A 27,588-nucleotide genomic window follows, 5' to 3' on the forward strand; every position below is an offset into this window, starting at 1 on the left:
CCTTATAAAAGAAAACACAAGTCTCAGAGAAACAGTAACCAATTTAGGCATAGTTTTTGCCTTATTTTACTTTTATAGTTAATAATAAATAAAGAACATCTTGTTATTTGTATTTACTACTGATAAAGTTGTTTGCTTGGTTTTTGTATCACATCTAAAGTACCACAGCCACTGGATGATAGTGAAAGGTTTGGTAAACAGCATATTACAGATATAAGGTGGCAGTGAGTAACAGGTTTTGAAAGATACATACCATGGTGGGAGCAAAATAGGAGTCAGCGGTGGTTCCTTATTTTATGGTTCCCCAGAAATAAGAAGAGGTAATGCACCACAGCAACGCCCAGCTAAAAACCCAACAATATGGTGCTAGTGGCAAGAAGTTTCAATGCACCATGGGGACTAGCCTCTTTGGTCTGAATGTGGTTCTCTAGCATAGGCTTTGTAATTTCCTTCTTGTTTAAATTCCTTCTTGTAAATAGTCCTGTAAGTAAGTAGGGGGGTGTCTGTTTCTCCCTAGACTTTTAGGCACAAGTTGCTAAACGCTGAAATAACACCCTTCCCCACCCATCCCCAACTCTTCACACACCACAAAGCAGTGAATTCTGGAAGGGAGGGAGGGAGGAAGTGGGTAGCAAGATGGTGTGCTGCTGAGTTTTGGATTCTGAGGCCTGCTTTGCCCTGGAAAACGTAAGGCAGGATAAGGGAGGAGGGAAAGAGGCCAAACTACAGTGGTACCTCTAGTTACGAACTTAATTCATTCCAGAGGTCCATTCTTAACCTGAAACTGTTCTTAACTCGAGATGTGCTTTCACTAATGGGGTCTCTTGCTGCCGCTGTGCCGCCGGCACACGATTTCCGTTCTCATCCTGGGGCAAAGTTCTCCACTCAAGGTAACTCTTCCAGGTTAGCGGAGTTTGTAACCTGAAGCATTTGTAACTCAAGGTACCACTGTAATCAAATGAGGAGGTTGTCATCTCTGTCCCTCACCACACCACATACCCTTGTACAAAACTACCTTCCAGTCACTCCCAAGATTAGGACCACTTTATGGGGGTTCACATGATTCCTTCCACATGTCAAAAGAAGGTGTGGTGGGGACTCAAAGGTTGTGCTGATCAGTGCTGCATACTCCACACAGCACCACCACACACACACTGCATCCATGTGTTCAAACTACAACAGGAGGAATGTTGTTTGTGTAGTGATGCATGTGCATAGTGCTCTTCTATGTAAGTAGAGGCCCTGGCCCAATCAAGGTCCCTTTTCACAGAGAGGATCATTTTGGCCACATTCACACCACACATTTGAAGCAGTATGATACCCTTTAAAACAGTCATGGCTTCCCCCCCAAGGAATCCTGGGACCTGTAGTTTGTTAACAGTGCTGAGATTTGTTAGGAGACCCATATTCCCCTCACAGAGATAGACTGTTTAAAGTGGTATCCTATTGCTTCAAATGTATGGCATGCCCTTTGTATCACTATATGAATAAAACGTTTGATTAAGACGCAGACATCAGGGAGCATGGAGGTGGCAGTGAGGGGTGTTCTGCTCATACAGCCCCACAACTTCCTCCTTTTAATGCATGGGCTCCCCCCAATAGCCATAGCTGTTAGGAGAATTCAATAGGAGAATTCAAATTCTACTCCATGAAGTAAGAAATGTTGTGGCCTGCATAGACTGTGCAAATGTGCATATGTATAGTCAACAGTTCACAAAATTAGCACCTTTTAGGGCAGGATGCAAGAACCCCTGTTCCAATGTAAGGGATATTTTAAGCAGCGGAGAGGGGGAGAGCTTAGAGGGCAGTGTTCCAAGTGAAGAAGTCCTGCTCCCTCACCAGAAAATATCGCTCCCCACACCTCCAATGTTCTATAAGTCCATAAAGTCTGACATTGTTCTTCTTGTTGTTCTCTTCATCAAAACATGGAACTTTCCAGAACATTCCAGAATCCATCCACTCAGAACTGCATTCCTGATACATCCCCGAGGTATATGATAGAACAGCAGAAGCTACTGCACTACCAGTAATCTTCAGACAATTTTTTTGTGTGTGTGTGAAAATAACCTGGGTTTTTGTTTGTTTGTTTCCCATAACACTTCGTTTGAGTGAGGGAAACATTGGACCACACTCATATCCCTCTATGTCAGAAGGATGGCAGTGAGGCAGGAGGCAGTGAGCAGTAGCAGGAACTCTTTGAGGAAAAGGGTGGAGGCCAACGCAGATGAAGCGTCTCTGTAATAAGTGACATTCACGAGGCCAAACTGAGCTCCTGCGTAGTGCCTCTTTATCCAGTCCTCATAGAAGCCAACACGGGTGTAGACGCCTGGGCGGTTGCGGATGGCACACATTTCACCCCAGCTCACAATGCCCACTACAAACCAAGCACCATCCTCTTGACAGACCAAGGGACCTCCGGAGTCGCCCTAGGTTAAGGAAAGCAGCTGGTGAGAGTTTGTAACATGCCCCTTGCTCCAGACCCTATCTGTTTTATGTTGAGCCTGGTGCTACCAGCCAACCACTGCCAGGACGTTCCACTTGCACACACAACCATCTCCCTGGGTAAGATCTCTGTCACCTATGACTTGTGCCTACTAAAGGTATAGCTAGAATAAAAAAAGTCCCTTTTCCAGGCTGCCTCTGAGCATGGACAGTACACCCTCTCCTCCACACTAGGAAGCAACAACCAGGCTAAACCTACCTTGGGAGTTAGGCTAAAGGACTTCCAGACAGGTGTAGTGAAAGCTGAGCTAAATAGTCCTACTGGAACTTTTCCCAGCAAATTTTAGGAAGGAGCACGAAGTTTCCCTAGAATATCCCCCTACACACAAACACATTTTTTGCACTATAGGTCCCATGTGTTTTGTAGTTGTGACAGCAACAGCAACAAAACTCCTTGGAGTCTCGACAGCTAGTAGCAGCAATTTCCCCCCTAGTGGCTGACATCTGGTTCTCCAAATTTCTTCAGAATGTATGGAGGGAAATCCTATTTATTCGAATCAGGTTTTAATGAGCATTGTGTAATGTGTAAAATACATCTGAATTGTAATATACATTGTAATCAGTTCTTTTTTGGGGGGGTGCTCAAGGGTAAGCAGTACCAGCACCCTTTTTTTCTAGAAGAAAAGCACTGATTGTAATGTATTTTAGGTGGGAAGTTTTCTGTCTTGGTATGGCCAAAGTCAGTTTAACTGCCAACAGGAGCCTTAACTGACAACTGTGAAGAAAGGCTGGTGTTAGAATTCTCCGTATGCAAAAGAAGTATAGAATGCCTGCACATTTTGATTGGTGGGTGCAGGTTTAGAATTTTCAGCTGGACACTCTGATTGGCTGGGACTGGACCAGAGGGCCCAGAGGAAGTATATATAAAGCCATGTGCTGGTCAGCAGAGGGACAGTTGGAGGATCATGGAATAAGAAAGCAGACCTAAGATGGAGGTAGAGCAGTTTGGTGACCAAATACTTGTTGGGCTGACTGAATTGCTTGGCTTAGGCTGAAGAGGCAAGAGGAGAATTGTCGGACAGGGGGAAATGAGAAGCAACCTGGAATGTTGGTTTCTGATGAGCAGTAGGAATCCCAGAGGCGAAATTTCCAAGTAGTACAGCAAGACAAACCTACACTTTGATAAGTCAGTAAGGGATTGGGAGAAGAGGCTTCCAACAGAGTCCTCAACTACAGTCAGACCTTGGAAGTCAAACGGAATCCGTTCCGGAAGTCCGTTTGACTTTCAAAATGTTTGAAAACCAAAGCGCAGAAGCCACACCGGATGTTCAGGTTCCAAAAATAGTTCGCAAACTGGAACAGTCACTTCCAGGTTTGCAGCATTTGGGAGCCAAAACATTCAGGAACTAAGCTGTTCATCTTCCAAGGTATGACGGTTGGTGTGACTTAACTTGCGGGGGGGGGGGGGAGGCAACTGCATCCTTAAAGCTGTCTTAGTTTAAGATTAATAGCTGGATACATTGTGTTGATATTTAAAGTGACAGTAACAAGCTAACAAAGTGTATACTGACTTAAAGATACACTACTATTTTAAACCAGATAAGGTTTCTAATCTTGATATAAATAAATGTAAAGGCTTTTGTTAAATATAATATCTTATTTGATTGGCTTTGTGCCACAGCTGTGGCCCACAGTTACAGGGTTATTAGTAAGTGGAGGGTGCAGAGGGAATAAGTGAGACGGAATGGATTTAGGAGAAATCCAACCACATCTGGAAGGACACAGGTTCCTCATCCTTGCCCTATGCCCTCACTGCCTCTCTGCCATTTGCATATCCACTGGTACTCCTTTCTTACCAAACATGCATCTTTCTCTCCTTCGGCATAGCCAGCGCAGATCATGTCATCCTGGATCTGTCGGATACTGGGGGGGATACCAGTGCCAATGTGGTACATGGCATCACAGGATCTTGTGTCTATCAAGGGCACCTGGAGCTGTTGTAGGGTCTTGGGAGCCCGGAGGGTAGCTTGAGGCAAAAATAAGATGGCAAGGATGGAAGAAGAGGAGGAATGAGAAATCAAGCAATTCAGAATAAATTAAATACTGCAAGAGGAAAGGGATGCAAATCCACCTCAAAAACAACAGCGGGTGTTTCAAAAATATACTGGCAAATTCAGGTCGCACAATGTAGTTGATTGGAGGTCTTACACAACAAATCCACTTACCCAAAAGATCTGACTTGTTGTGAGGTGGAAAGTGATAGGAAAATGCACTGGGAAAATGTGAGACACTTGCTTCTAACCTTGCCACAGATGAGAGTTGGAGGATAACATCTAAAGGGCCACAAGTTGCCCATCTCTGATCTAACCATGCAGCAACAGAATTTCAAATGTCTTGCCACTAATTTCACCTTTTCTTTTCACCTCAGTCATGGCTAAGTACTCTGGTCTAAGCTGCTCTCTCTATCCCAGTCTTTGCCAACCTGGTGCCGTCCAAATGTTTTGGATCTAGCTGCAACAGCAGTGGCTGATGGGGGTTGTAGTCCAAAACATCTAGAGGGAACTTTATTGGCACCCAGCTAAAGGTATCCCTCATTAAGTAATTCAAATCTCAGTTCTCCTTGATTTGCACCTTCTAAGTATCCAGACCCTATCAAGCCCCTTCCTTATCTGCCCTTTTCACCACGTGAACTCCAAATTATTTGTTATTATTAACAATAACAATTTCTTTTGTATTTTTTTAATATTCCACCCTCAGAGACACGAATCTGTATTATTCCAGGCAGTTATATCTCACATCATACTTCCAGTCAAGTGGTTACAGAGGTTATCTGTCCCCTTAAATCCCCAAGCCTTCTGAACCATGTGTTCTCTGTGCTCCTATTTATTTATTTATTCATTCATTCATTCATTCATTCATTCATTCATTCTAGACATTTCTATACTGCCCTGCAGAAGAAGGTCCCAGTGTGGTTTATGTACAAAGGGCTGGGGGGGGGGAGCCTATTAAAATACAGGTTAAAAGCAAACATGAACCTCACTGAGCACCTTAATCCACACCCATTCCAAAACTGCCACGCAGCTGAACCATTTTAGCCCATTTTGGAAAACATGCCTTACAGTGAGTCAGACTAAAGTTCAGCTCCAAGCTAACCATCAGCAGGTCTTCAGGGTTTCAGGTAAGGATCTTTGCCAGGGATTAAAACTGGAACTTTCTGCAATCAAAGCAGCTGCTCTGCCCCTGAGCTACAGCACCTCACCTCCATATTGTGGAGCTCCCCATCCCGTCACCCAACAAAGGGTGCCATTTGGGATCTGGACCTTGGCATCTGGGAGACAGGCTGGGAGGATGCTTTTGGTGAAGCGTACGGGACGTTCCAACTGAACCAGAGCTATATCTCCACTGGTCCCATCTCCAGCATAGTGCTTGTTCACGATCACTTGGGAGAGTTTCAACCACTTAGCACTGGGTTCTGGGTTCAAGAGCTGGTAGTTCCCCAAGTTTGCTTTGAAGTGGGATAGTTTTGACGTCCTGTTAGGAAAAACAAACAAGAGTCAGGACATGGGGTGGGGTAGTTTCTGAATTAAAAAGAGGGTGTATTGCATCATGTTCTCCACATATGGGGAAACTCTTGCCTCCAGATGTTTCTGAACTAAAATCCCCATCATCCCTAGACATTGACCATGCTTGATGGGGCTTATGGGAGTTGTAGCTCCACAACATCTGAAAGCCAAAGGTTCCTCTGCCAGCTTTACTCAAAAATTATCAGTTATGACTGCTTTGAGTATTATCACAGTGCTTTAAATGGATAGTGCGAATGTAGGGGACACGGGCATAGCTGTCAACTTTTCCCTTTTCTTGCAAGGAATCCTATTCAGAATAAGGGAATTTCCCTTTAAAAAAGGGGGAAGTTGACAGCTATGGACGCGGGTGGCACTGTGGTCTAAACCACTGGGCCTCTTGGGTTTGCCAATCAGAAGGTCAGAGGTTTGAATCCCCACGACGGGATGAGCTCCCTTGGCCCTGTCGCAGCTCCTGCCAGCCTAGCAGTTCGAAAGCATGCCAGTGCAAGTAGATAAATAGGTACCACTGTGATGGGAAGGTAAATGGCATTTCCATGCGCTCTGGCTTCCATCATGGTGTTCCGTTGCGCCAGAAGCGGTTTAGTCATGCTGGCCACATGACCTGGAAAGCTGTCTGTGGACAAATGCCGGCTCCCGCGGCCTGAAAACAAGATGAGCGCCACAACCCCATAGCTGCCTTTGACTGGACTTAACCGTCCAGAAGTCCTTTACCTTTTTTTTTACCTAGTGTGAGTGTGACCACAGTTGGTCACTTGCATGTACAAGTGAATACCTGGGCATAGGATTCAAATGTACATTGGGAGCCTCCATGTGGGGGGAGACTCCCCATTTCAGAAGCAGCAGCCAAACATAAGAGCAGCACCGTGGTGGAGCCAGAGGCACTCCCCACAGCCCTGTTCTGTTTTGCAGCAGTAACACAAACAGAGAGTTAGTCACCATGTTTGTTTACCTGAGGCGGCTACTTTGGTTCACATTGTGCATGAACAATATCATACACACATCACTTTGCAATGTAGGGTGGGATACAAATTTAATTAATGATGATGGCAGGCACTGGTGGACCAGTGGCCACAAGAAATACAAAAGAAAGCTGTGGGGGGAATTATGTGTTTGGGTGGGAGGGGAATGGGGTAGAAGCTCAGGTGACCTGACATATCAGATAGGCTGTCTCTTGAAGCTCCTGGGTTTTCTCAAGGGGGAGAACAGAGAAAGACAGGATTGAAGACTTGTGAATAGGGATATCAGATAATTCCAACAGAAATTACATAATTTATGTAATTAATTATGTAAATTAGAAAATTTTGCCACAATGGGCAGAGGGACAGATAGCATAGTTTTGAGTAAAGACAAACTGCAGTATAACAAACAGTGCTGTATGTTACAAATAAAGGGCAGAATGGAAAACATTGTCTTTTTACATCTGCACTTGTGAGCAGGCCTTTCTCACCACGAAGTTCTGCCTTGCACAGCTCCTTTTCAGGTGCTCTTTTAAAGTTGCTGAAGGCAAACTTTGTGCGGACAGGACCTACCATGGCACTGGATCATTGCCAAACAGCCAGAGCATAATTCCAGAGGCCTAATATCTTTAAATGTCTGTTACTACATAGAGAACAAATAGGGGGAATTCTGCCTCTCCTTATTCCTCCAGGAGGGCTAGTGACTTGCTTTTAAGAAAACGAACACTAAACACGCAGGGGCAGACTTGTACTATCTCCAAAGGGTGTGTAAGGCAGGCTCTCACAAGTCCTTCTTCTGTGTTCTTTGAAAATGCTAGGTCAGATGTTTAGCCTACTCATTTTTCCCATTACACACTCCAAGGCCAGTCTCCTTGTTACTCACTTGGGGAAGCAGTGGGCTGCTGTCAGCACCCAGTCAGCACTGATGAGGGTCCCTCCACAGGCATGCTGTCCATTATATTGGAGGCTGACTTGCCATGGCCAATCCCCACGAGAAGCATCGTTTCCCCCCACAATACGGTTTTGGGGCATCACCCGACCACACACTGGCAAAACAGAGAGAAAAAGAAGTTGGCAGGAAATTGACAAGCATCTCGGTTTTGACCTCTTCACCAAGAAGTCCAGGCAAAGGGGGTAACTCCCAGTATGAAGGACAGAAGCCAGGGGCCAGGCTATATTCCTCAGAGACCACCCCTAGTTTCACTGTGCTGCTACAATGACCCTGTGATTTTCAGTGAGAGAACCTATTTTTGCTGATCTCTTACCTGTCTGAGTGCCATTTTCCACAGCTCCTAAAAATAAAAGAGGAAGAGAGGAAACAGGAGGTTTGAGTCTTCAGTACATAGTAAGCAATATTTAAAAGCAAAACTAGTGATGAACAAAACAGTGAGCAACAAAGTACCTTATCTCATTATTTTAGGTTGGAGGCTTCAACATTTGATTTTAAAAATGTAGATGCTGATTTCAAGCACTGAAAAATCAAGCGAGATTTGTTTTCTTGCTAATCTTTTTAATTAATTCTAGTATAACTGCGCAAGAATAAAATGAAGAGAAAATACAAGTAGCAAAGCTGCATTAGGAAGAGTAAGAAATAAACAGATAGAAAATAAGATTAATGTAAATGAGTTATAAGGAGATATATTGTATGCTAATTTGTCATTCCAGAATTCTATAAGTGTAGACTGTATTTCAATGTAGTTGTTTTGATAATTATTATAAAGTGTAACAGTTGGGGTGGCAGTACATTTTGCAAGTTTGGCAATACATAGTTTTGATATGGTCAGTAGAGTTTGTATTAACTGATGATCAATATCCTCAAAGGATTGTTTTAGAATTTGGGAATAACGCATATTCTGACATTTCCAGTGTTGTGTTAAATATCATAGACCAGAATCTTTTTACAGTACTTTGCTACAATTCCAGAAAATGCATATGAAATCTGCTTTCATTCATTTACATCTCCAGCAGTACATGTTTGTTCTATTGTGAGAAGTTTGCTCCGTTCAGAGGACAAATCTAAATGTGATTTCTATGTGGCAGAAATGGTTCCCTTTGTAGCAACTACCACATTGAGGGGGGTGTTAGACCCCTTCATATAAGCACACAGAAAATCTAGTGTTCAATTATGAATCTTCAAGCATGCAGAAAATCAATTTTATTTAATTAGTACAACTTAATTGAGCACTACAGAAAATAAGATAAATGAAGTTAATAACATGAGAAACTTCGTAAAGTGCTAGCATTAAAATTCTAAAATATAGATTACTGACGCAGAGCTGAGAAACCCAAATTAAATCATAATTTCCTGAATATTGGGCAGCAAGCAAAAGGTCATATGGGCCTCCCAAAATGAAAAGTGGTGAGAAATGTTCAAAAGAAGCAATATTTTTTTACCCAATTTTTCTTTTGAATGTGATAATTTTTCCTAATCTTTCTCGGTTATCAAAGAAAAACAAGACTGTGTTCCACAAAATCCCCAACTTTAGGAAAGAATTTGATAAATCATATACCCACTGCAACAATTTTGATGGAACATAGCTTATGGTGTGTACACCGCCTTTGCCTTAACCCCTGCCAGTACAACAACAGCAATGTTAACAATTCTGCAGGGGAGGGAGGAGAACATTTTGTTTACACACATTGCTTAGCATATCTAGTGCACGGTTCGGTACATTTTGCGCATGGTCCAGATGAAAGAGATACTCACCGCTTTGAGTTTCACGTTTCAGGACACCTGAGTGAAAAATGATTAAATGACATCATCAGAGGCAAAGCTTGGGAACCAAATTCTTTAGGTATAAACAAGAACCAGGAAGAGGAAACCAAATAAAATCATAACACTGAAAAAAGAAAAAGGTAAACAGAAGGTGTCCTTGAAGGAACAATGGTGAGTCAGGGGCAAGACAACCCAGGTGACAACTTGGGGCACCAGGTTCATGGGGGCATCTGTGGTCGTCCCTACCATAAGGCAGCGCTGCCTCAGGTGGCTAGTCATCTGAAACGTATTGGAATGGAGTGGAACCCTGCAGTACTTGAAGAAATGCCATGGTGCATCTGCACAACCAGACACCTTCACCTGCCCCAGCTACAACAAAACATGTCTCTCCCGCATTGGTCTCTACAGCCACAGCAGGGACTGTAACCTCCCAACAGTTTGACTTCACCCCCAAAGTGGCACCATTTGTCTCCTGAGACAAATGGATGCCAACAACTCGTGATCTCTGTTACCATATTTACTCCCATATTATATTGTTACAATATTGACACACACACACCCTGTTGTAATATTGTTGCCCACCCTTCCAAAAACAACAGAGAAGTGATTGAGCTCTTTGATTGAGGGTGAAATCTTTCTCTTTGGTGAGGTATGTCTTGAGACTCTTAGGACTGCCTGTGGCAGTGTGGCAGGGGGGAAGCTGCAAAATGATAACCATTTTGTAATCCACTGATTGTTTTGTTTCCCCCACCCTGCCATTTATTGGAGCCCAGGGGGAGCCTGGTAGTCATTTGAGCATTCCAAGCCACACCTTTTTATGGGCACAGCTTCTTAAAACACATAATTCCAACAGAACTCGCTTCAGATATGAATGCTTGTTGTGTACTTAACATCTGCCCCACATAGGCTCTTGTGAGATTCTGGTTCAGAGCAACTGCGGTTTCCTTATCTTAGGCCTTGTCCCCACAAACAGTGAGAGCATTCTTTCCAAATGGAAATTAAAAAAAAAAGGTTTGCCAGGCTCCCATTGAAATTGTTATTTAATTGCAGTTTCCTTATTCCAGGGCTTTCTCTCCATTTTCCACCTCGTGCTGCTGTGGAGCCGAAGGCTGGCCAGCAAACGATGTGTTTCAAATGTGCTTTAAAGTTAGTGTGTGTACACAGCCCTAGTGTTTCATGGTTAAGGTTAGGCTTCCTCCATTGCCCTTGACATGCTAGTCTTCTGTGTGAAGAGACATTCATTTATTTCCCACAAAGCAAGTGGGCATTGAACCATATGAACTCTCACCTACAGTCTGGAGTGGTAGAGTTCAGACACAGATCCATCCCCTTACGTGTTTGTAAGAATTGATTACGCTTTTACACACTAACCAGGCAGTCACATTGACTACAAAGTGCAGTTTCACCAGGACACCTGTTGGCAAGCAGATTTTGCAAGGTGGAGGAGACGGGGCAATGGGGGGACTGGCATTTATTACCGTATTTTTCGCTCTATAGGATGCATACACATTTCCCCTTAATTTTTGGAGGGGGAAAAGTGCATCCTATAGAGTGAAAAATACGGTAATTTTTATTCTTTCTCTAAATACCCAAATGCATGGAAGCAAAAAAAAAAAACCTTTTACAGTACGATCACACTGCAAACTCAGTGTGTTAAAGAGGATTAACTGAGTAAATGACCCGAACAGAGTAAACTCCTCAGGTAGGTTTTTTTTTTTTTTCCTGCAAAAGGTTGGTCACATGTCACAAACAGTATGGAAGAATTGCAAACATACCACCCATGTACTGCAGTCACAGATCCCACACTTTTGATCAAAAGACCAAACTAGATGTGATGCAGGAGTGCGATGGCCAGGTTCTCCAGAAAGTGGTTTGTACTTCACAGAGGCTACATGGGACTTCTGATATGACTGAGGTGGTGGCACTGGGAGAGGGGGACTTAGCATACACATTGTTACTCAGTTGCCCCTGGAAAAAGGCTGCTGTATTTGTCTATCCTTCTAGGGATCCATTTGGAATTGGTGGGAGCCATTTAGATCATGACGATGACACAGTAGGAAAGGGTTAATGAAATATACTCAGAGTCGCAAAGTGATTTCATGCTCTTTATTCAGCTCATAGTGGTGAGGAGGAATGAATGAATGTCCCCTCAAAGTATCTGCTTTATATACATTATTTACACAATGGGCTGCACATGATTGGCTAATTCTGGAATTCTACTGTAAGCCAATCAGGTTGTGGATTCACTTATATCTGGAGCATGATTGGGTGGTTCCTGCCAACCAATCAGATTGCTGCATTGTTCTAGGACCAATCAGACTGATGCATTCTGAATCCTATTGAACTCAGTACATAACACCTAAACATCCCCTCCCTCTGTGCTTGTTCCCCAATCAAACAGCATACAACTGCTTTGTCATTAAAAAAAGTGAGACTGGTTAGTTCCTGACTCATTAACCTTCCAAGGAAACCAAGAATATCAGAGGAAAAAGTGTTTATGTCTGCGACCACAGCTGCCCGGACTTTGCTAGCTCATAGATTGAAAGAAGATACAGCCCCAACCAAGGAAGAGTGGCAGATAAAATTAGGAAATGCATATTTAAAAATTTGAATAATGGATGATGGTCAGAGAGGTTGAAGGAAGTCTAAAAGAGAAAATATGTGATAAATTTAGATTGGATACTATAAATGTATGTTGGAAAATTTAATAAATTTTTTTTAAAAAAAGAGTGGCAGATAAAACTAATGAACTATGCTGAAATGGCAAAACTTATAGGAAGAATCAGGAACCAGGAAGAATCAAATTATAATAAGCAATTGGTAAAATATATAACGTATTTGAAAAATTATTGTAAACACACATTAGTAGGACTGACATAAATCTCGTATTAAAAAGTTGAATTATGGATTGATTAAGGGTTTATAATAATTGGAATTATTGAGAAGATGCAAAAGGAAAATAATAACATAATGATCCACGAAAGGGGAGAGGGAAGTCAAAGGGGATACTTTGTTTGTATTCTGTTTCATTTTATTTCTTTTTTGTTACTGTTTGTAAAACTGAAAATGCAATTAAATATATTTATATGGAATTTTCTCCCCCCCCTTTTTTTTTATATATGTGTAAACAAAAGGCTTTCCTCCTATTCAAGCAGGAACTTGGCTGCTCTTTGGAGCCTGTCCATGTTCCTGGGACAGAATGTCACTAAGAATGATGCAATGTCATGACATACAAATTGTGCCCAGGGGCATTATGGGGGGTGGGGAGGGTCTGCCCATATGGCTCACTAGGAAAGAACAATCTTCAAATAGTGGCGGGACACTGGAAAAGTGGAAGACAACATCTCCACATATTGGGTGCCACCAGCAGGAAGACCTTTTCATGCACATGGCGCCCTCCAAGTGCACACACACTTCCAAAAAAATTCCAGGTGAACTTTCTTCTGCGCAGCGTACCTGCATGCACAATGCATGCATGTTGAAAATTGTTTTTGAATTAACGAATTAACTAACAAGCAGAGGAAGAAGCCAGAACTGGAAGCAAACAAAACAATAAAGCTTTTCTCTTCTTTGAGCTTCCCATTTGCAGTCTGGCAGCCAGCCCAGACGCCTGACAAGCCAGCCAGAAAATGCTCAATTGGCAGCCATACTCACCTGCTCTTATGCAAACTACACTCTACCCTGCTTCCACAAAGTTCTGGTTGCCCACCCCCAAACCAGGAGTGCTGGCTCCTTGACAGCATTCCCCTGCAAAGCTAGGGAAGGAACCCAGGAATCCTGATCCTCTTCCCTAATTCCATATTTTCCCACATACACAAGCACACATCTCTATGCATTCCAGAAATGTTAACTTCACACAGACAAGGATCCAGATAACTGAGGGACATGACCCATAGTCACTCACACACAACTGAGAAGGCTGTGCAGCAGTGTGCCCTGTAATCGTGCTGAAATGCTACCTTTTTTAGCCCTGTGTAATCTCTACCACAAAAGGGACGCGGGTGGCGCTGTGGGTTAAAGCCTCAGTGCCTAGGGCTTGCCGATCGAAAGGTCGGCGGTTCGAATCCCCGCGGCGGGGTGCGCTCCCGTTGTTCGGTCCCAGCGCCTGCCAACCTAGCAGTTCGAAAGCACTCTCAGGTGCAAGTAGATAAATAGGGACCGCTTACTAGCGGGAAGGTAAACAGTGTTTCCGTGTGCGGCTCTGGCTCGCCAGAGCAGCGATGTCACGCTGGCCACGTGACCCGGAAGTGTCTTCGGACAGCGCTGGCCCCCGGCCTCTTGAGTGAGATGGGTGCACAACCCTAGAGTCTATCAAGACTGGCCCATACGGGCAGGGGTACCTTTACCTTTAATCTCTACCACATAATAACTCCATGAAGTCTGAAGAAGGACACACATTCAATTACGTCAAACATCCATACAGCCTCCCACTCCCATTCCACCACTGGAGATGGTACTGGGGAGCCCCCAATTTCCCAACTCATCTGCCCAAATCACTAGGCCCTACTCCCTCCCAAGAAGGTCAGCAGTCATCCCACCCAATTATCTTCCTGTGTACATAAAAATGCAAGGCTGTAATCGTGCAGTCCCCATTGCATGTACCTCATCAAAACCTGGATAGCTTGACGTCAGAGTGTGGGAGGGGAGCAAAGCAGAAGGCAGGGTGCACAACAGCAGCGGCCATGACATGGGAGCAAGAAGGGAACAACACTGAGGGTGTGGAAGCAATGGTTTAAAACAGCAGCAGAAGTTAGAGTAGAGCAGGAGTGGAAGGACATGGGGAAATGGCAGTTTTAAACAACACCAAAGGTTTGAATAAAGCAGGGATGGAGGAAACAGAGTGGGGAATTGGTAGTTTCAAACAATGGCGGAGGTTTGAATAGAGTGAGCAGGGGGTGACACTGAGGCAGGGAGAGTGGCAGTTTAAAACAGAAGAAAGAGTTGGCAATAGCTCTGTGGTGTTAGCTTCTGTGTTGTCCTGGCCCGCACTGAAGAATTCAAGCTTAGGCTTCTGTTTCTCCCAAAATCTTTAATGAGGCAGGGCAATAGTTAAAAGGCACAGCAGGCAAATTACATGGCTGAGCAAAAGCAGAGATGCTGATCCAAGAAGGGGCACACTTTCTGTCTCTTCCAATTGAAGAGTGGGGTGGACACAACCCTCAGTGTGGCAAACAATAGCTCAAGTTTTGGAGATGCCTGACTAGAGGTACTCAGTGACACAGGGGCAGAACACCTGTCTGTCAACCTGCTTGGACCCTCCCCAAGATCCAGCTCCTGGCTTTCTTCATCCCTAGTCCCTTCCTCTGGCTCAGATATTTCTTGGGATCCCAATTTCACCACCACCTGCTTGGAGCCTCCCCTGTGTCATCTAGCTCCAAACCCTTGATCTCCTCCCACTCCTCAGGAACTGACCATCCCCTCCACATCTCTTTACACAGTACACATCTCTGCTACTTCTCTTTGTTAAAACTGGGATTTGGAGTTGTTGCTTTTTTAATAAAAACCCTCTGTGTTACTCCATCCTTGCTTTAGTCAAACCTCTGCCATTGTTTAAAACCACAATTTTCATCTCAGATGATCTCCACCCCCCCCCCTCACGCTTCTGCCATTGTTTGAGCACAGTGAGAAGGAGAAACAAAAAGCCATTCCTCAGCTGCTTCAGGTGACAGAATAAAGGATGAATAGCCCTCAAAAGTTTCACACAATGTATTTTACTCCTGATACCATGTGTTGTCTTCAACATGCCGTTCCAGATTCAGTGTAGTAATTTCGAAGACATATTTTATTAACTAGAGAAAAAATTGTTGGCATCTCTCTGTCTCAGGAAACAATAGAGGAATGAGCCTTTGGGGATGAAGTCAAAGTGGACACCCATAGATAGATTAGATAGATAGATAGATAGATAGATGATAGATAGATAGACAGACATGATGTTATGAGTCAGAAGGGAGAGACCCCCCTAAACCCAAGAAATTAATGAATGTCAGAACCTTGTTAATATTAAGATTCCAGGCCAGTGGAAAAATACAGGTTAAGCTTCCTTTCCAAGCCAACGCCCCACCAGGGAAAGAGGTGTTAACATGACAAAAGGGGTTGATGGCCCATCTAAGAGGAATCATTGGTCCTGAGCAGACAGAGGTTGGCAATGTGACAGGGTGTGCATGTGATGTGACAGGAAAAGAGTGCATTTAGCAAGGTGTGCTGGGAACGAGAAGGGGGGAACAAAGACAGAGATCCATCTTTGGCAGGATGGCTGAAGGGAGGCTGGGGGAGACGCGGGGAACACTCTTGAGATGACCATCCTGTAAGATCTGAACTCCCTCCAAGCAAACACAGGTGTAAATATATGGATAATATTTCCTAAAGCTATGATAGTCTCCGCCACGTCTTTATTCTCAAAGGAAAACAGATCCTGGGTGAGTGTCTGGAACCCTCCTAGAATCTTGGCACAGTTGAATAGAAATTGGGGGTGGCACCCAACTTTTGTAGCAATATACAGATATATATACACAACATTGATCAACAGAGTTTAGCCTTCTCTAGCAGAATAAGCCAACGTACTTGCTGTTAAGAATCTACAGCACAGTGATACCTCGGGTTACAGACGCTTCAGGTTACAGACTTCGCTAACCCAGAAATAGTACCTTGGGTTAAGAACTTTGCTTCAGGATGAGAACAGAAATCGTGCTCCAGTGGCACGGCAGCAGCAGGAGGCCCCATTAGGTAAAGTGGTACCTCAGGTTAAGAACAGTTTCAGGTTAAGAATGGACCTCCAGAACGAATTAAGTTCTTAACCCGAGGTACCACTGTAACATACTGTATATCTGGCATGAAAGCGGCTGCAGAATGGGGAAGATGAGGAGGCATGGAAATAGGGTTGATCTGTGTACAAGGGAGAGCTGAGAAAAGTAGGGAGAGCAGAAGAGAAAATGGAAAGTGCATAGGGGGGTGCAAAAAAGGAGAGAGAAGAAGGCATGGAAATGGGGTTGAAACAGAATGTCGGGGCATGAAAGCGTCTAAAGAATAGGAGCTGGTGGTGGCTTCATAGTTGGACAAAAAATGAAAAGGGTGTTCAGTATTTGCAATGCAAGAGAGGTAGAAGATGCAGGAGATTACCCTGCAAGTGGATTATGGGCAAGTGGGCTTGCGCAAAAGAAAGAGGAAGATATGGACATGGGGTGAAGGTAAAAATCGGGTGCAAAGTGGGGCTGTAGAATAGAAGGGAGAAGTGACTTGGGAAATGAAGTTGGGAAAGTGAAGAGCAAACTTAGTAGCTGCATGGGGTGTGAAGGGGAAGCTCTACGGGGTGAATCTAGAGGAATGAGAAGGGGCTGGTGAGAGGAGTCAGCAAGGGCACAGTATCCAGCATGGAACATCATTTGCACAGGGACATGATTCCACAGTCCTATGTAATCACTTGTCTTCAAAGCAGATGTGAGGGAGGAAGATAATCTACTTTCTAACTAACGAAGTCCTAGTGTCACCTCCTTTCTTATATTCTAAAGCAAAACTCTGGAGTAGTAACTTCCCTGTTATCACCTCTGTCTCTTCCCAAACAGCCCAGATACCCCAATGGAAACTACCACCCACTTTAGTTTTATCCAGAGAAAGAGAATCTTAGATACATGCACACACACACACAATGACTTACCCTGTATCAGGGGTGGCATAGAGAGGCAGAAAAAGGAGAGGAAGATTCTCATAGTGCAGAAGGGCCCTGCCTCACCTCCAGGGGAGCAGGGCAACCTCAAACCTACAGCCCTCCAGGTTTGCTTCTGCTTCTGCGAGAACTTAGGTGTGCAATGAAACAGGCAGGCACTTCCTGGCAGCCTCCTGGGAGAATGTGACCCAACCTGTCTGCCCACCCACTACGCTTTCTGTCCCCTCCAGGTAACCACGCCTTACTGGCCTTTTGCCCCCTCCCAGCTTGGTCAGGTGAGTTTGGTCAACTTAGATTCCTAGATATAAGGCCCTCTTCCAATAAATAAGGTGTTTCTCCAAGCAGAGTGGCAAGAGCGAAGGCAAGAGAGGGAGGGAGGGAGGGAGAAATCCATTTTGTGCTGTGTTGGCCTGAATAAACAAAACAGGATACCTGTTAGTGTGCCTTTTTCCAGATACGAACTTGGTGCCAGTTCTTTGTGGAATAAATGAAAAACTGCAGCAACTTACATTGAGCGGAAATTCCATTTTCTCAACGGTAGAACTGCTAAATGGTGTTGTTGCGAACCAAGGAAGGCGTGCTCAAGAGGGAGCATGCAGGCCCTGATTCGCATGGGCAAATTCACCAGAATTTAGGGCCAAATGACCCTCCAGATGACCCTTTAATTGTGCATCATGAGTATTTATATTCATGCCTGCATAAGTGATCATGCTTTCAATAATATTTGCTCCTGCAAAACGTTTTTTGGGGGGAGGACATTCTACTGCTTCATTTCCAATCAAGGTATATCCTGTAATTACCTGCGAAATCCTGCAACATTTTGTGCCATACATGTTCTCTAGTGCAGGGGGGGGGGGAGTATTCCATTTTTGTTGTGCTATAGCCCCACCAGGCAGCAATAATGTGGTAGCTTTGGGGAAGCATCCTAGAACTAATAAAGCAGAATAAATCTGCCATAAATGCACTTGTGTCAAGAACATGTTTTATTGCAGGTGTATTGCCCCTTTATCTGACTCTCAGGACTCTCTCCAAGCCACAGCCCTGCTCAGACCTGCTCTGCACCATCCTCATGCTTTCTTTTGCCTGGCTGATAGCTCAGTTGGTAGAGCATGAGACTCTTAATCTCACAGTTTTGTGGGTTCAAGCCCCACAAAAGACTGGGCAAAAAGATTCCTGCATTGCAGGGGGTCGGATTCGATGACCCTCTGTGTCAAGGGGAACACACACTACTTTCAGCCCCCTTGGAAAGATAAGGTGAAAGCTCAATCCCAAACTCACTGAAATTTTAAGTAATTTGAAAGCAACCTGTGATGAGGGAAATAAACAGAGGCCTTTATTGCAACAAAGAAATATTTCCAAAAATTGGGTGACAGATTTCAGCACATATACACACAAACTTTCCATTGTCCCATTCCCCACTCCACCCGCCAAAAAGACTTAGCTCTTTGGATTTCAAACCTCACAAGGAGAGGATGGCAAGTGTGGCAGGAAGATTTAAGGACAATCAATATTATGTTTTGAGAATGATTCCGGTTCTGTTGAAAGATGCCCAGAGTGGTTGGGGCAACCGAGTTGCATGAGTGGGGTACAAATGATGTAATAGTAGTAGTAGTAGTAGTATGCATTGTTTTATATTTTCTGGATGTCCCATGATTATATTATAAAGTAGTGTTCTATGTTATAAATCAAGCACTGCTATGAGTTGTTGTTGTTGTTGTTTTTGTTTTCCAGTGTATTGCTTATCAATTTAAAAAATGGTGTGGCATGAGGAAAAATTTATTCTGAAAGTGTCGCCCAGAGAAAAAAGTTTGAGAACTAGCCTATCCAGACCAGCATTCTTTTCTCACAATAGCCAACCAGAAGCCCATGCAAGACCCACAAACAGGGGGTGAGTCCCCTTCCTGGCTTCTGAGATTTCCCCTGGGATAGTCAACGTGCTTTCACATTTGTCTTCACTGCTATTTGGACTAGAAACCTAATTATATTATTACTTTTCAAATGAGAGGATCTTGTCACAATGCAAGAAGGCAGAAAACGAAGAATTCTAGGGCACTTTGTCCGGGAACCAGAACAATTATGGCACCTACCCTTCACTTACTATGGGACAGAAATGCTTTGCCCTGCTGGTCTTCAAGCTGCAAGCCAAATCATCCTTCAACCAGGAAACCAGGTGTGGGAAACATTTGGCCCTCCAGGTGCTGCTGAACTACAACTCCCATCAGTCATAGTGTGTATGGCCAGCGGGAGGTGTAATTCAGCAACATCTTGAGGCCCAAAGGTTCCCCACAACCTGGGGCTGCCTACAATGTACCCAAATTCAGCACTGATTCTACAGCGTCAAGCTGGCAAGGAACTCCTCACCTCAAGAATTCCCACTGCAAGAAAGGCAGGAGGAGGGAAAGAGAGGAAGTGACAAGAGGAGTGGAAATGAAAAGTCCAAAATGGTTCACTCCCCCCTCCAGAGCAATGGGCACAATTCCAAACCGCAGGCCAGGAACGTAACGCTGCAGCCAATCGCCATAGGACGTGACTCTGGTGTAGACGCCGGGGCGGTACGGGAGTGCACAGCCTTGTCCCCAGCTCACGATGCCAACCAGGAACCAGGAGTCATTTTGGGCACAGACCAAGGGCCCCCCGGAATCACCCTAGAAACAAACAAACAGAAGCAGGGAATAATAACGCCCCTCGAAATCTGTCCCCAGGCAACCAGCATCTCAGTGCCTGCTCCTTGACCATATAGAGACCTTACTGAGCATGTGTAGAAGTCTCTGAGAAATAGGCCAGGAACATCTGAAAACATTGAGAAACCATTCAAGACAACTGTCAAATTGCTCACCAGGCAAGCGTCCTTTCCTCCTTCTTTATATCCAGCACAAATCATGTTGTCTTTGACAGGATTGGACCCAGTTGGGGGCACATTGAACATCTCGTTGCATCTGTCAGCATCTATGAGGGAGACCTGGACTTGTTGCAGCGTCTGAGGGGATGGAAGTGGTTCTAAGAATGCAAAGGAGAAGAAAAGTGAGTTGCATTCAGGCATGGTGAATGTGCAACTCTGTGCAACCCTGCCTCAAGACTGCCCTCTCCCTTTCTTTCTGTGGCCAAGGAGAAACTCTGCTGCAGGCCTGAATTAAGAGCCTCTATATTACTCCGCTAGGGGACGTGGTGGCGCTGTGGTTAAAAGCCTCAGCGCCTAGGGCTTGCCGATCGAAAGGTCGGCGGTTCGAATCCCCGCGGCGGGGTGCGCTCCCGTTGTTCAGTCCCAGCACCTGCCAACCTAGCAGTTCGAAAGCACTCCCGGGTGCAAGTAGATAAATAGGGACCGCTTACTAGCGGGAAGGTAAACGGCGTTTCCGTGTGCGGCTCTGGCTCGCCAGAGCAGCGATGTCACACTGGCCACGTGACCCGGAAGTGTCTCCGGACAGCGCTGGCCTCCGGCCTCTTTGAGTGAGATGGGTGCACAACCCTAGAGTCTGTCAAGACTGGCCCGTACGGGCAGGGGTACCTTTACCTTTATATTACTCCGCTTAACAAACCTGTTGCACTGTAAAGATCTGCACGGTGACTGAATCAGTGGTCAACAGGCAACACAAAAGGGATAAGCCTTACCGGAACATGGTGGTCTGGCTACTCTCTGGAGCCAGCCACAGAGAGAATACAATTCCAGTTTTCAAATGTCCTTACCAGCTACCTCCAGATAGTTACAGGGGCTAAGTTAAAGTACTGGTGTTTACCTTTAAAGCTGTAAACAGCTTAGGATGCGAGTATCTAATCAGGATATCTTCCCATATAAACCTTTCCCCCTCTGAAGAAGGCTTCTTCCAGGTACCATCATTCACAACTAGACTCACATCAGTTAGAGCAGGGCCTTATCAGTGGTGGCCACCAGGAGGGTGAGAGGCAAGGTGTGGGAAGGTTGACATTGCACAAACACCAGCAGATCCATTCCCTCTCCCTACCAGTAAGCAACCACTCTCTCAAGAAGCTAGAATAGCCATCTGTGCTATCCAGTGAGCCACTTCTGGCTCAAGGGACCGCCATGATAAACCCTCCCAAAACATGCTACTCTCTTTCAGAATTCATTTCAGGTTGACCTCCAACCCCATATTCTCACCAGGCTCTCACCATCAAATCCAATGTTTCCCCATCCAGTCACAAAGCACGCCATGCCCTCAGGGAACACAGCCGAAGGAAATGGCACACACACTGGGAGGAAGTATGGGGTATAGTTCATGGGTCTTTGGAGCCTCAATAAGGCAATGTCCCCTCTTGTCCCAGTCCCATTAAATGCTATGTTACGGATTACTTGGGCGACAGGAACGGTCTGGGATTTGGAGCTTCTATTTGCAAGTTGATATGCTCCCAAGGTCACGGTGATGTCTGAGAAAGGATTCAGTCTGAGAAACAGAAATGAAACAAAAAAGAAAATGCATTGGGGTGTGATAATGCAGCAAGGGATGGAGTAGCTGAATAACAGTCAAATAGCATTTAAAAAATGGGTTTCCCAGGATCCAGCAACCTCCAGGCTGTGATTCAAAGCCAACAGTGGTCCATAATAGCTATGGCACCTTCACACTTTTAGCCTTTGCACTGAATAAGTTCCTTTTTAGTGTTATTAGCAGGTGCAACGGGCCTTATTGGGACTGGGATGTCAGCAGGGGGTCAAAGGGTTAAACGCCAAAGAGTTAAATGCCACACACACCACCACCAGAGTCCCAATCCAAATCAGGATACTCACCAGCTTTTCATTCTAACATGATATTGATGCAACTGCTTGTGTTGCCGTGCCTAGCTGGCCCCATCACGCAGAAAGACTGAAACATTTCTGAAGCACACCGGTGAAATGTCACTACCTCCTTGCTGGTACTTACCTAAAGCAGTGAGCAGCTGACACAACCCACTGTTGTGCCACGAGGGAACCACTGCAAAAATGCCTCCCCTTCCAACTGACACTGACCTGCCATGGCCAGGCTCCAATCTGTGAGGCTTGGCCGCCCACAATTCGGTTAGACAACACTGGTTGACCACAGACTTGAAGAGGAAAGAAGAACACGGAAATGCATAGATCACAACACAGCTGGAAAAGTGCACTTTGATTGTTTCCTTGCCAAAGGTTGGTGATATTTTAGCTCCTGGGAGCTAAAGCAAACATGGCCAGATTATCTTATTTTCTTTTCCTTCTTTGCTTATATAAACCTATGGGAGGCGGCATGTATTTTAGCATCCTTTTTCATGTTCTAAACCTCCCTTCCTCCATATTTCTCTCTCTCTCTCTCTCTCTCTCTCTCTCTCTCTCTCTCTCTCACACACACACACACACACACACTGAAATAGCCATTAGGCTTGATCCCAGTGCCATTGCTCCTGTCAAAATCAGGGCTCCCCACACCAGCTTTAAAAGAGAGGATTAAGGAAAGCCAATCACAGATCTCCCATATCACATCTGTTTGGGATCTAACTGCCTGAAAGTATTGGAGGTAGTGGAAGACAGGAGTGCCTGGTGTGCTCTGGTCCATTGGGTCACAAAGAGTCAGACACGACTAAACGACTAACAACCTTTCTACACTAGGATGCCCAACCTCTACTGTAGGAATTTGAGCCTGTGGTCCTCCTGATGTTGTAGCAGGGATGACTGTGAATATGTCAGTTTCAGTTTCTCTGTTTCCGAAATTGAAGTTCACTTCTCCACATTTACACATCGGTTTGTGATTTAAATAATAATAATAATAATAATAATAATAATAATAATAATATCTTTATTGTCATTGCCCCCTTCGGGGACAACGAAATTACTCGGCTGCTCCTTTAACAGAGAAAGGAAAGCACTCAGGAAAATTCATCAGGCTTATAGTGCAAATGTCTCCTAATATATATGTTCATATGCAGTTTTGCATAATACACACATTTTTGCAAACCAGTTTACTCCCGCCTGCAGTTGGGAGCCAGCGGCGGCACCTCTCCTTTCTGGGCCAGTTCTCCCAGGCGCCAGGCATGCCAAGCTCCAGCCCATCACGATGCCCACAGCGCGGCCATGGACAGAGAGGCCAGCAAGTGGGTGGTGAGTCTGGGCCGCACCTCAGCATGCAGGCAGCAAGGCTTCGGATTGGCTGGCACCAATCAAAGCCCAGCTCCCTTCCTCTGCAGGGCAGGGAGAAGCCAGGGGGAGGGAGGGAGAAGGTGCCACCGCAGTGTGAGTAAGGGAGGGGGGAAATGGTGCCCCCCTAATGCAAAAAAATGGCACAGCCCGAACGATCACACCGATCCAAGCGGTGATTCCAGGACTGTCTGCGGGCCGGATTCAGAGGGCAATTGGGCCCGATCCAGCCCGTGGGCCTTAGTTTGCCAACCTATGCTCTGGAGAATCCACAGATCATAATTCCCAGGGCACACACCCCTTGCTTCTCCTCCACTCAAACTGAGGAACCCACTCTGAAGCTGAACCTGAGGACAGAGCCCAGGTGGCTAGTTTGCTTTGTATTGCACGGGTGACATTCTTACCTGAAAACAATTCATCTGCCCCTGGGAAAAGAATTCAGGAAAGGGGGGTGGAGGGAGAAAGAAGTAAATTATTATTAGCATTGGGAAGAGGATGCATCTTTTTATTTTTCAAAAACCCTCCAAACTCTGAGGCTGCAGTCCTGTGCACACTTGCTTGGGTTGGGGAGTAAGCATAAATGAAGGCAGGGGGGTCCTGGAAACTGTAGCTTGCCCTTCACAGAGCTACAGTTCCCAGCACCCTTATCAAACCGCAGCCCCCATGATTCTTGGGAGGTGGGGAAGTGCTTTAAATGTATGGTGTGTGCATAGACTCAACGAGACCTGCATCTAAGTAAGCATGTATCCGATTGCACTGGAAGGCTTCAAAGTGCACCATTGCAATGAGCTGCCTCTGCTGGCTGCCTCACTGATGAGGCTTATAGCAATACTGTCCACTTGCTTGCTTGCCATTTGCTCGTGCCATTTCTGTGATGTCATGTAATCCCTTTGCACTCTGTTTTGGGGAGCCTTGCACACACCCCTCAAAAAAAAGCAGCATTAAAATGTAACGTCATCATAACACCAGTAACATTCATGGCGGCCACTGCAGATATCTCTTAAGTTATCCTTTCATAATGTTTAGATAATGTATTTGCATCCTAAAGTCACAGTGTTTGGAAAGAAGCTGTGAGAGAGGAAGGTGAGCTTTCGGATCTGCCACACCTCAGGCTCCGGCATGCAGACAATCCATCAGGGGGCAGCCTTGAACCAAATCTCATTCTTTCTCTCTCCACCTGCAGCTATCTCATACAAACAAAGGTGTTACCTGTCCGCAAATGAATAAAAAATAAAATGTGCAGGAGATGCAGAGCTTTTTGTGCTGTGGGAAGTAGAATTAGCCCTTGCATGAGACAGGCTGAGGGAACACTCTGAGGCACCAATAAAGGGCAGAGGATTGTAGCTCAGTTAGTTTACTGCTGTGAAGGGACGTGACTATTATTTGGGGGTTGTTTTGCTTCAGGCACCAGACTATCGTTCGCTGTCACAGTAGCAACTTCACCCGTTCCCCACAGTTGATGCTCCCAACAGCCTACCATTTCATGGTTTGGCTAAGTGTAACCTGCAAGCCAGGCCTCTATCTGAAAACATGGAAAGCTGCTTCTAAGTGGACTGAACCATGAAGGGTTAGACAGACCAATCCTGTTAAGTATAATGGATTTAATTCACACAGAAATGAAAAGTGTATGTGTATTAATGAAGGTTTGAAGTGAGAATGCCTAGCTGTGTATTGGTGAAAAGATTTAACATGGGGTTTTCCATGGGGCTATATTAAAGCCAAGGAGAGCACTTAGAGCTCTTGCTAAGTTAATGATTAACTAATGGATTGTTGTCCACTGGTAGTTAACATGAGGCTGTTGTAACCTTAGATCATGTGAGAGGTATTAGGTTGCAAAATCTCCATTTTGAAGGGAGTTTTCTGTGGAACGCCCTCCCATCAGATGTCAAGGAAATAAACAACTACCTGACTTTTAGAGAACATCTGAAGGCAGCCCTGTTTAGGGAAGTTTTTAATGTTTTATTGGGAGCTGCCCAGAGTAGCTGGGGAAACCCAGCCAGATGGGCGGGGTATAAATAAGTGGTTGTTGTTGTCTCCCAAACTCAATGGAGTGAAGATGTAAATGAAGCTCTCCTGAAGGGAGAGTAAACAGCCTGGAGGCTGGAATGCAGATTGTGGAGAAGGAGAGGCCTTTGCTCCTAGGTTGGTCTGGATTATTTCATATTTTGTAAGATGCTGAGCCTGTGCTAGACAGCACAATACATTGCATGGATGTTTTGGAGGAATAACTTACTGTATTCTGTTTCATTTTAAAGGTGTCACCACTGGGGTGGTGACAAAATGCCGGGTGGCACTCACCGCAGGGCCTGCAGCACATCTGAGCCACACGTCTCTCCTGGGAGAGACGCAGTGGCTTGGGCCCCCACAGGCTCCACACTGCCCAAACGGTCCACCCGCTGCTTCCCCCTCAACTGTAGGGCGGCTGTGTGGGAGGAGGCAGGCAGACACCTCAGAGGCCCCGCAGTGCGCCCCACCCTCACCCCACCCTCACCCCAGGCATCCTCGCGGCTTCCTCCACCGCTGCTAGTCACAATCCCCATCTGCTAATTAATTCATCCCTGATTTAATACCACCAGAGGCAGGACTTTCATATCACCAAGTGTCATCTCATAACGCAACAGTATATAACCGAATTAGGTTGTATTTTCCAATTGGTCATCAGATGTACAACAGTATTTTAAAAGAGATAACTTTAGGCTAAAGGACAGAAACCATTGCCGGTGTGTTTCAGTGATAATTTACCTTCTCTGGTGTTTAATTTGTACTAAATGACCGGTTTCCCTAGCCAACACACACATAATGTGTGTATATATAAAGAGAAGTTGTTTAAAAGTTCTGAATTAATGGTATTTTAACCCCTTACAAACTAGGTGCATGTTTATTTGCTTTATTGTTTGTTTGTTTTTAATGGCCCTTTCCTCCCCGATCCTGAGAATGATCCCTGTCATGATGGCTGACATTCCGCCACCACAGTTGGGCTTCTGCCAAATCATATTGTTCCTCAGCCAGCTGATCTTCACCACCAAACTGTGCCCGAAATATTTCCTTTCTGTTGACTTTATAAAGAGGGTATAGTATTTCAAGATTTATTTGCACAAGAGATCTTCTCTACTGTAAATGTTGTTCTTAATAGTTATAACTATTTCTTTTGTTATGAATATTTACTTTAAAAAAATAAATGGGAAAGGTTTGAAATGTGTCCCATGCTTCTGTACCACGATGGTTTTGTTCCCCTATGCATTCAATATATTCAGATGTGCTGGACAAGAATTATGTGCATAGCTGAAAAACAAATACTGAATAAAATGTTAACAAACTCCTTTTCCAAGGCGGATTCCACATACACATATAAAAATCATTCTGAAAATGCAAAGTTTTTAAAAATACACTGAATTCTCCATAAGGCTCACCATCACCATCTAGTGTCACATTGTATATTGCACTTAAAACACACTTTAAAGGTTTTATTTGCAGCTGTATAGCTGCAGAAAGGTTGTAACACTCTTCTCTTCTGGCAGGAATTTGAGTGACGTGGTGTGTTGCCCTTGGGTCTCATTTTCTTCTGACTTTTCTGTAATTTGGGAAATTTTGATTGTACTGCTTTGTTTTAAATGGCTTCACTATTTTGTCTTTAAAAAATGTTTAACTATTAACCACTTTGTGATGTGTTACAAATGTGGTCTACAAATGTTTCATATTAATAAATGTATTTTCTCTAAATCCCACTGTATCCAATTTGGCTTCATATAAATAAAGTCAGAATGGGGATGAAGATGTGTGCAATAATCAAGCATACCGGGGGGGCGGGGAGCATAGAGAAAGGCAGGAACTATTTCTTGTACTCACTGTTCATCAGGGGCAGCATCAGAAGAAACAAGAACCCCATTGTTTTTGTGGCCATGATGTAGACCTTGTCCCTCTTGTCTGGCGACCTCAGTGTAGGGAAGGACAGGACGAGCAGATATCTCCAGGCAGACAATCAGGTTTACGAAGGAATCTAAGAAGCTGCTATACCCAACAGAAAGGGAACGAATGTTCCCAAAAAAACAGGAAGAACCCAGGAGTCCAACCAAAAGTAGGGTAGGAAACTCCAGAGTGTCAACCGATTCACTCTTTCTGTTACTTCTCCCTAAAAA

At 44.7% G+C, this 27,588-nt stretch overlaps 1 protein-coding gene across 1 annotated transcript; it reads right to left on the minus strand.

The window, feature by feature from the left end:
- Positions 1-30: 30 nt before the first annotated feature.
- LOC310662206 (transmembrane protease serine 9-like) lies at positions 31-27,588 on the minus strand. Its single transcript, XM_083408975.1, has 13 exons — positions 27,299-27,588; positions 23,857-23,877; positions 22,230-22,389; positions 21,484-21,755; positions 20,195-20,355; positions 19,720-20,003; positions 17,350-17,555; positions 9,690-9,716; positions 8,248-8,274; positions 7,866-8,028; positions 5,702-5,973; positions 4,299-4,468; positions 31-2,426 (listed from the first exon to the last, which is right to left on the minus strand). Exons 1-13 carry the CDS (start codon positions 27,351-27,353, stop codon positions 2,142-2,144), a joined length of 2,103 nt encoding a protein of 700 aa, XP_083265101.1. The 5' UTR covers positions 27,354-27,588; the 3' UTR covers positions 31-2,141.

Source organism: Podarcis tiliguerta (genome assembly GCF_965153285.1).
Source record: "Podarcis tiliguerta genome assembly, chromosome: 13".
Taxonomy (NCBI): domain Eukaryota; kingdom Metazoa; phylum Chordata; class Lepidosauria; order Squamata; family Lacertidae; genus Podarcis; species Podarcis tiliguerta.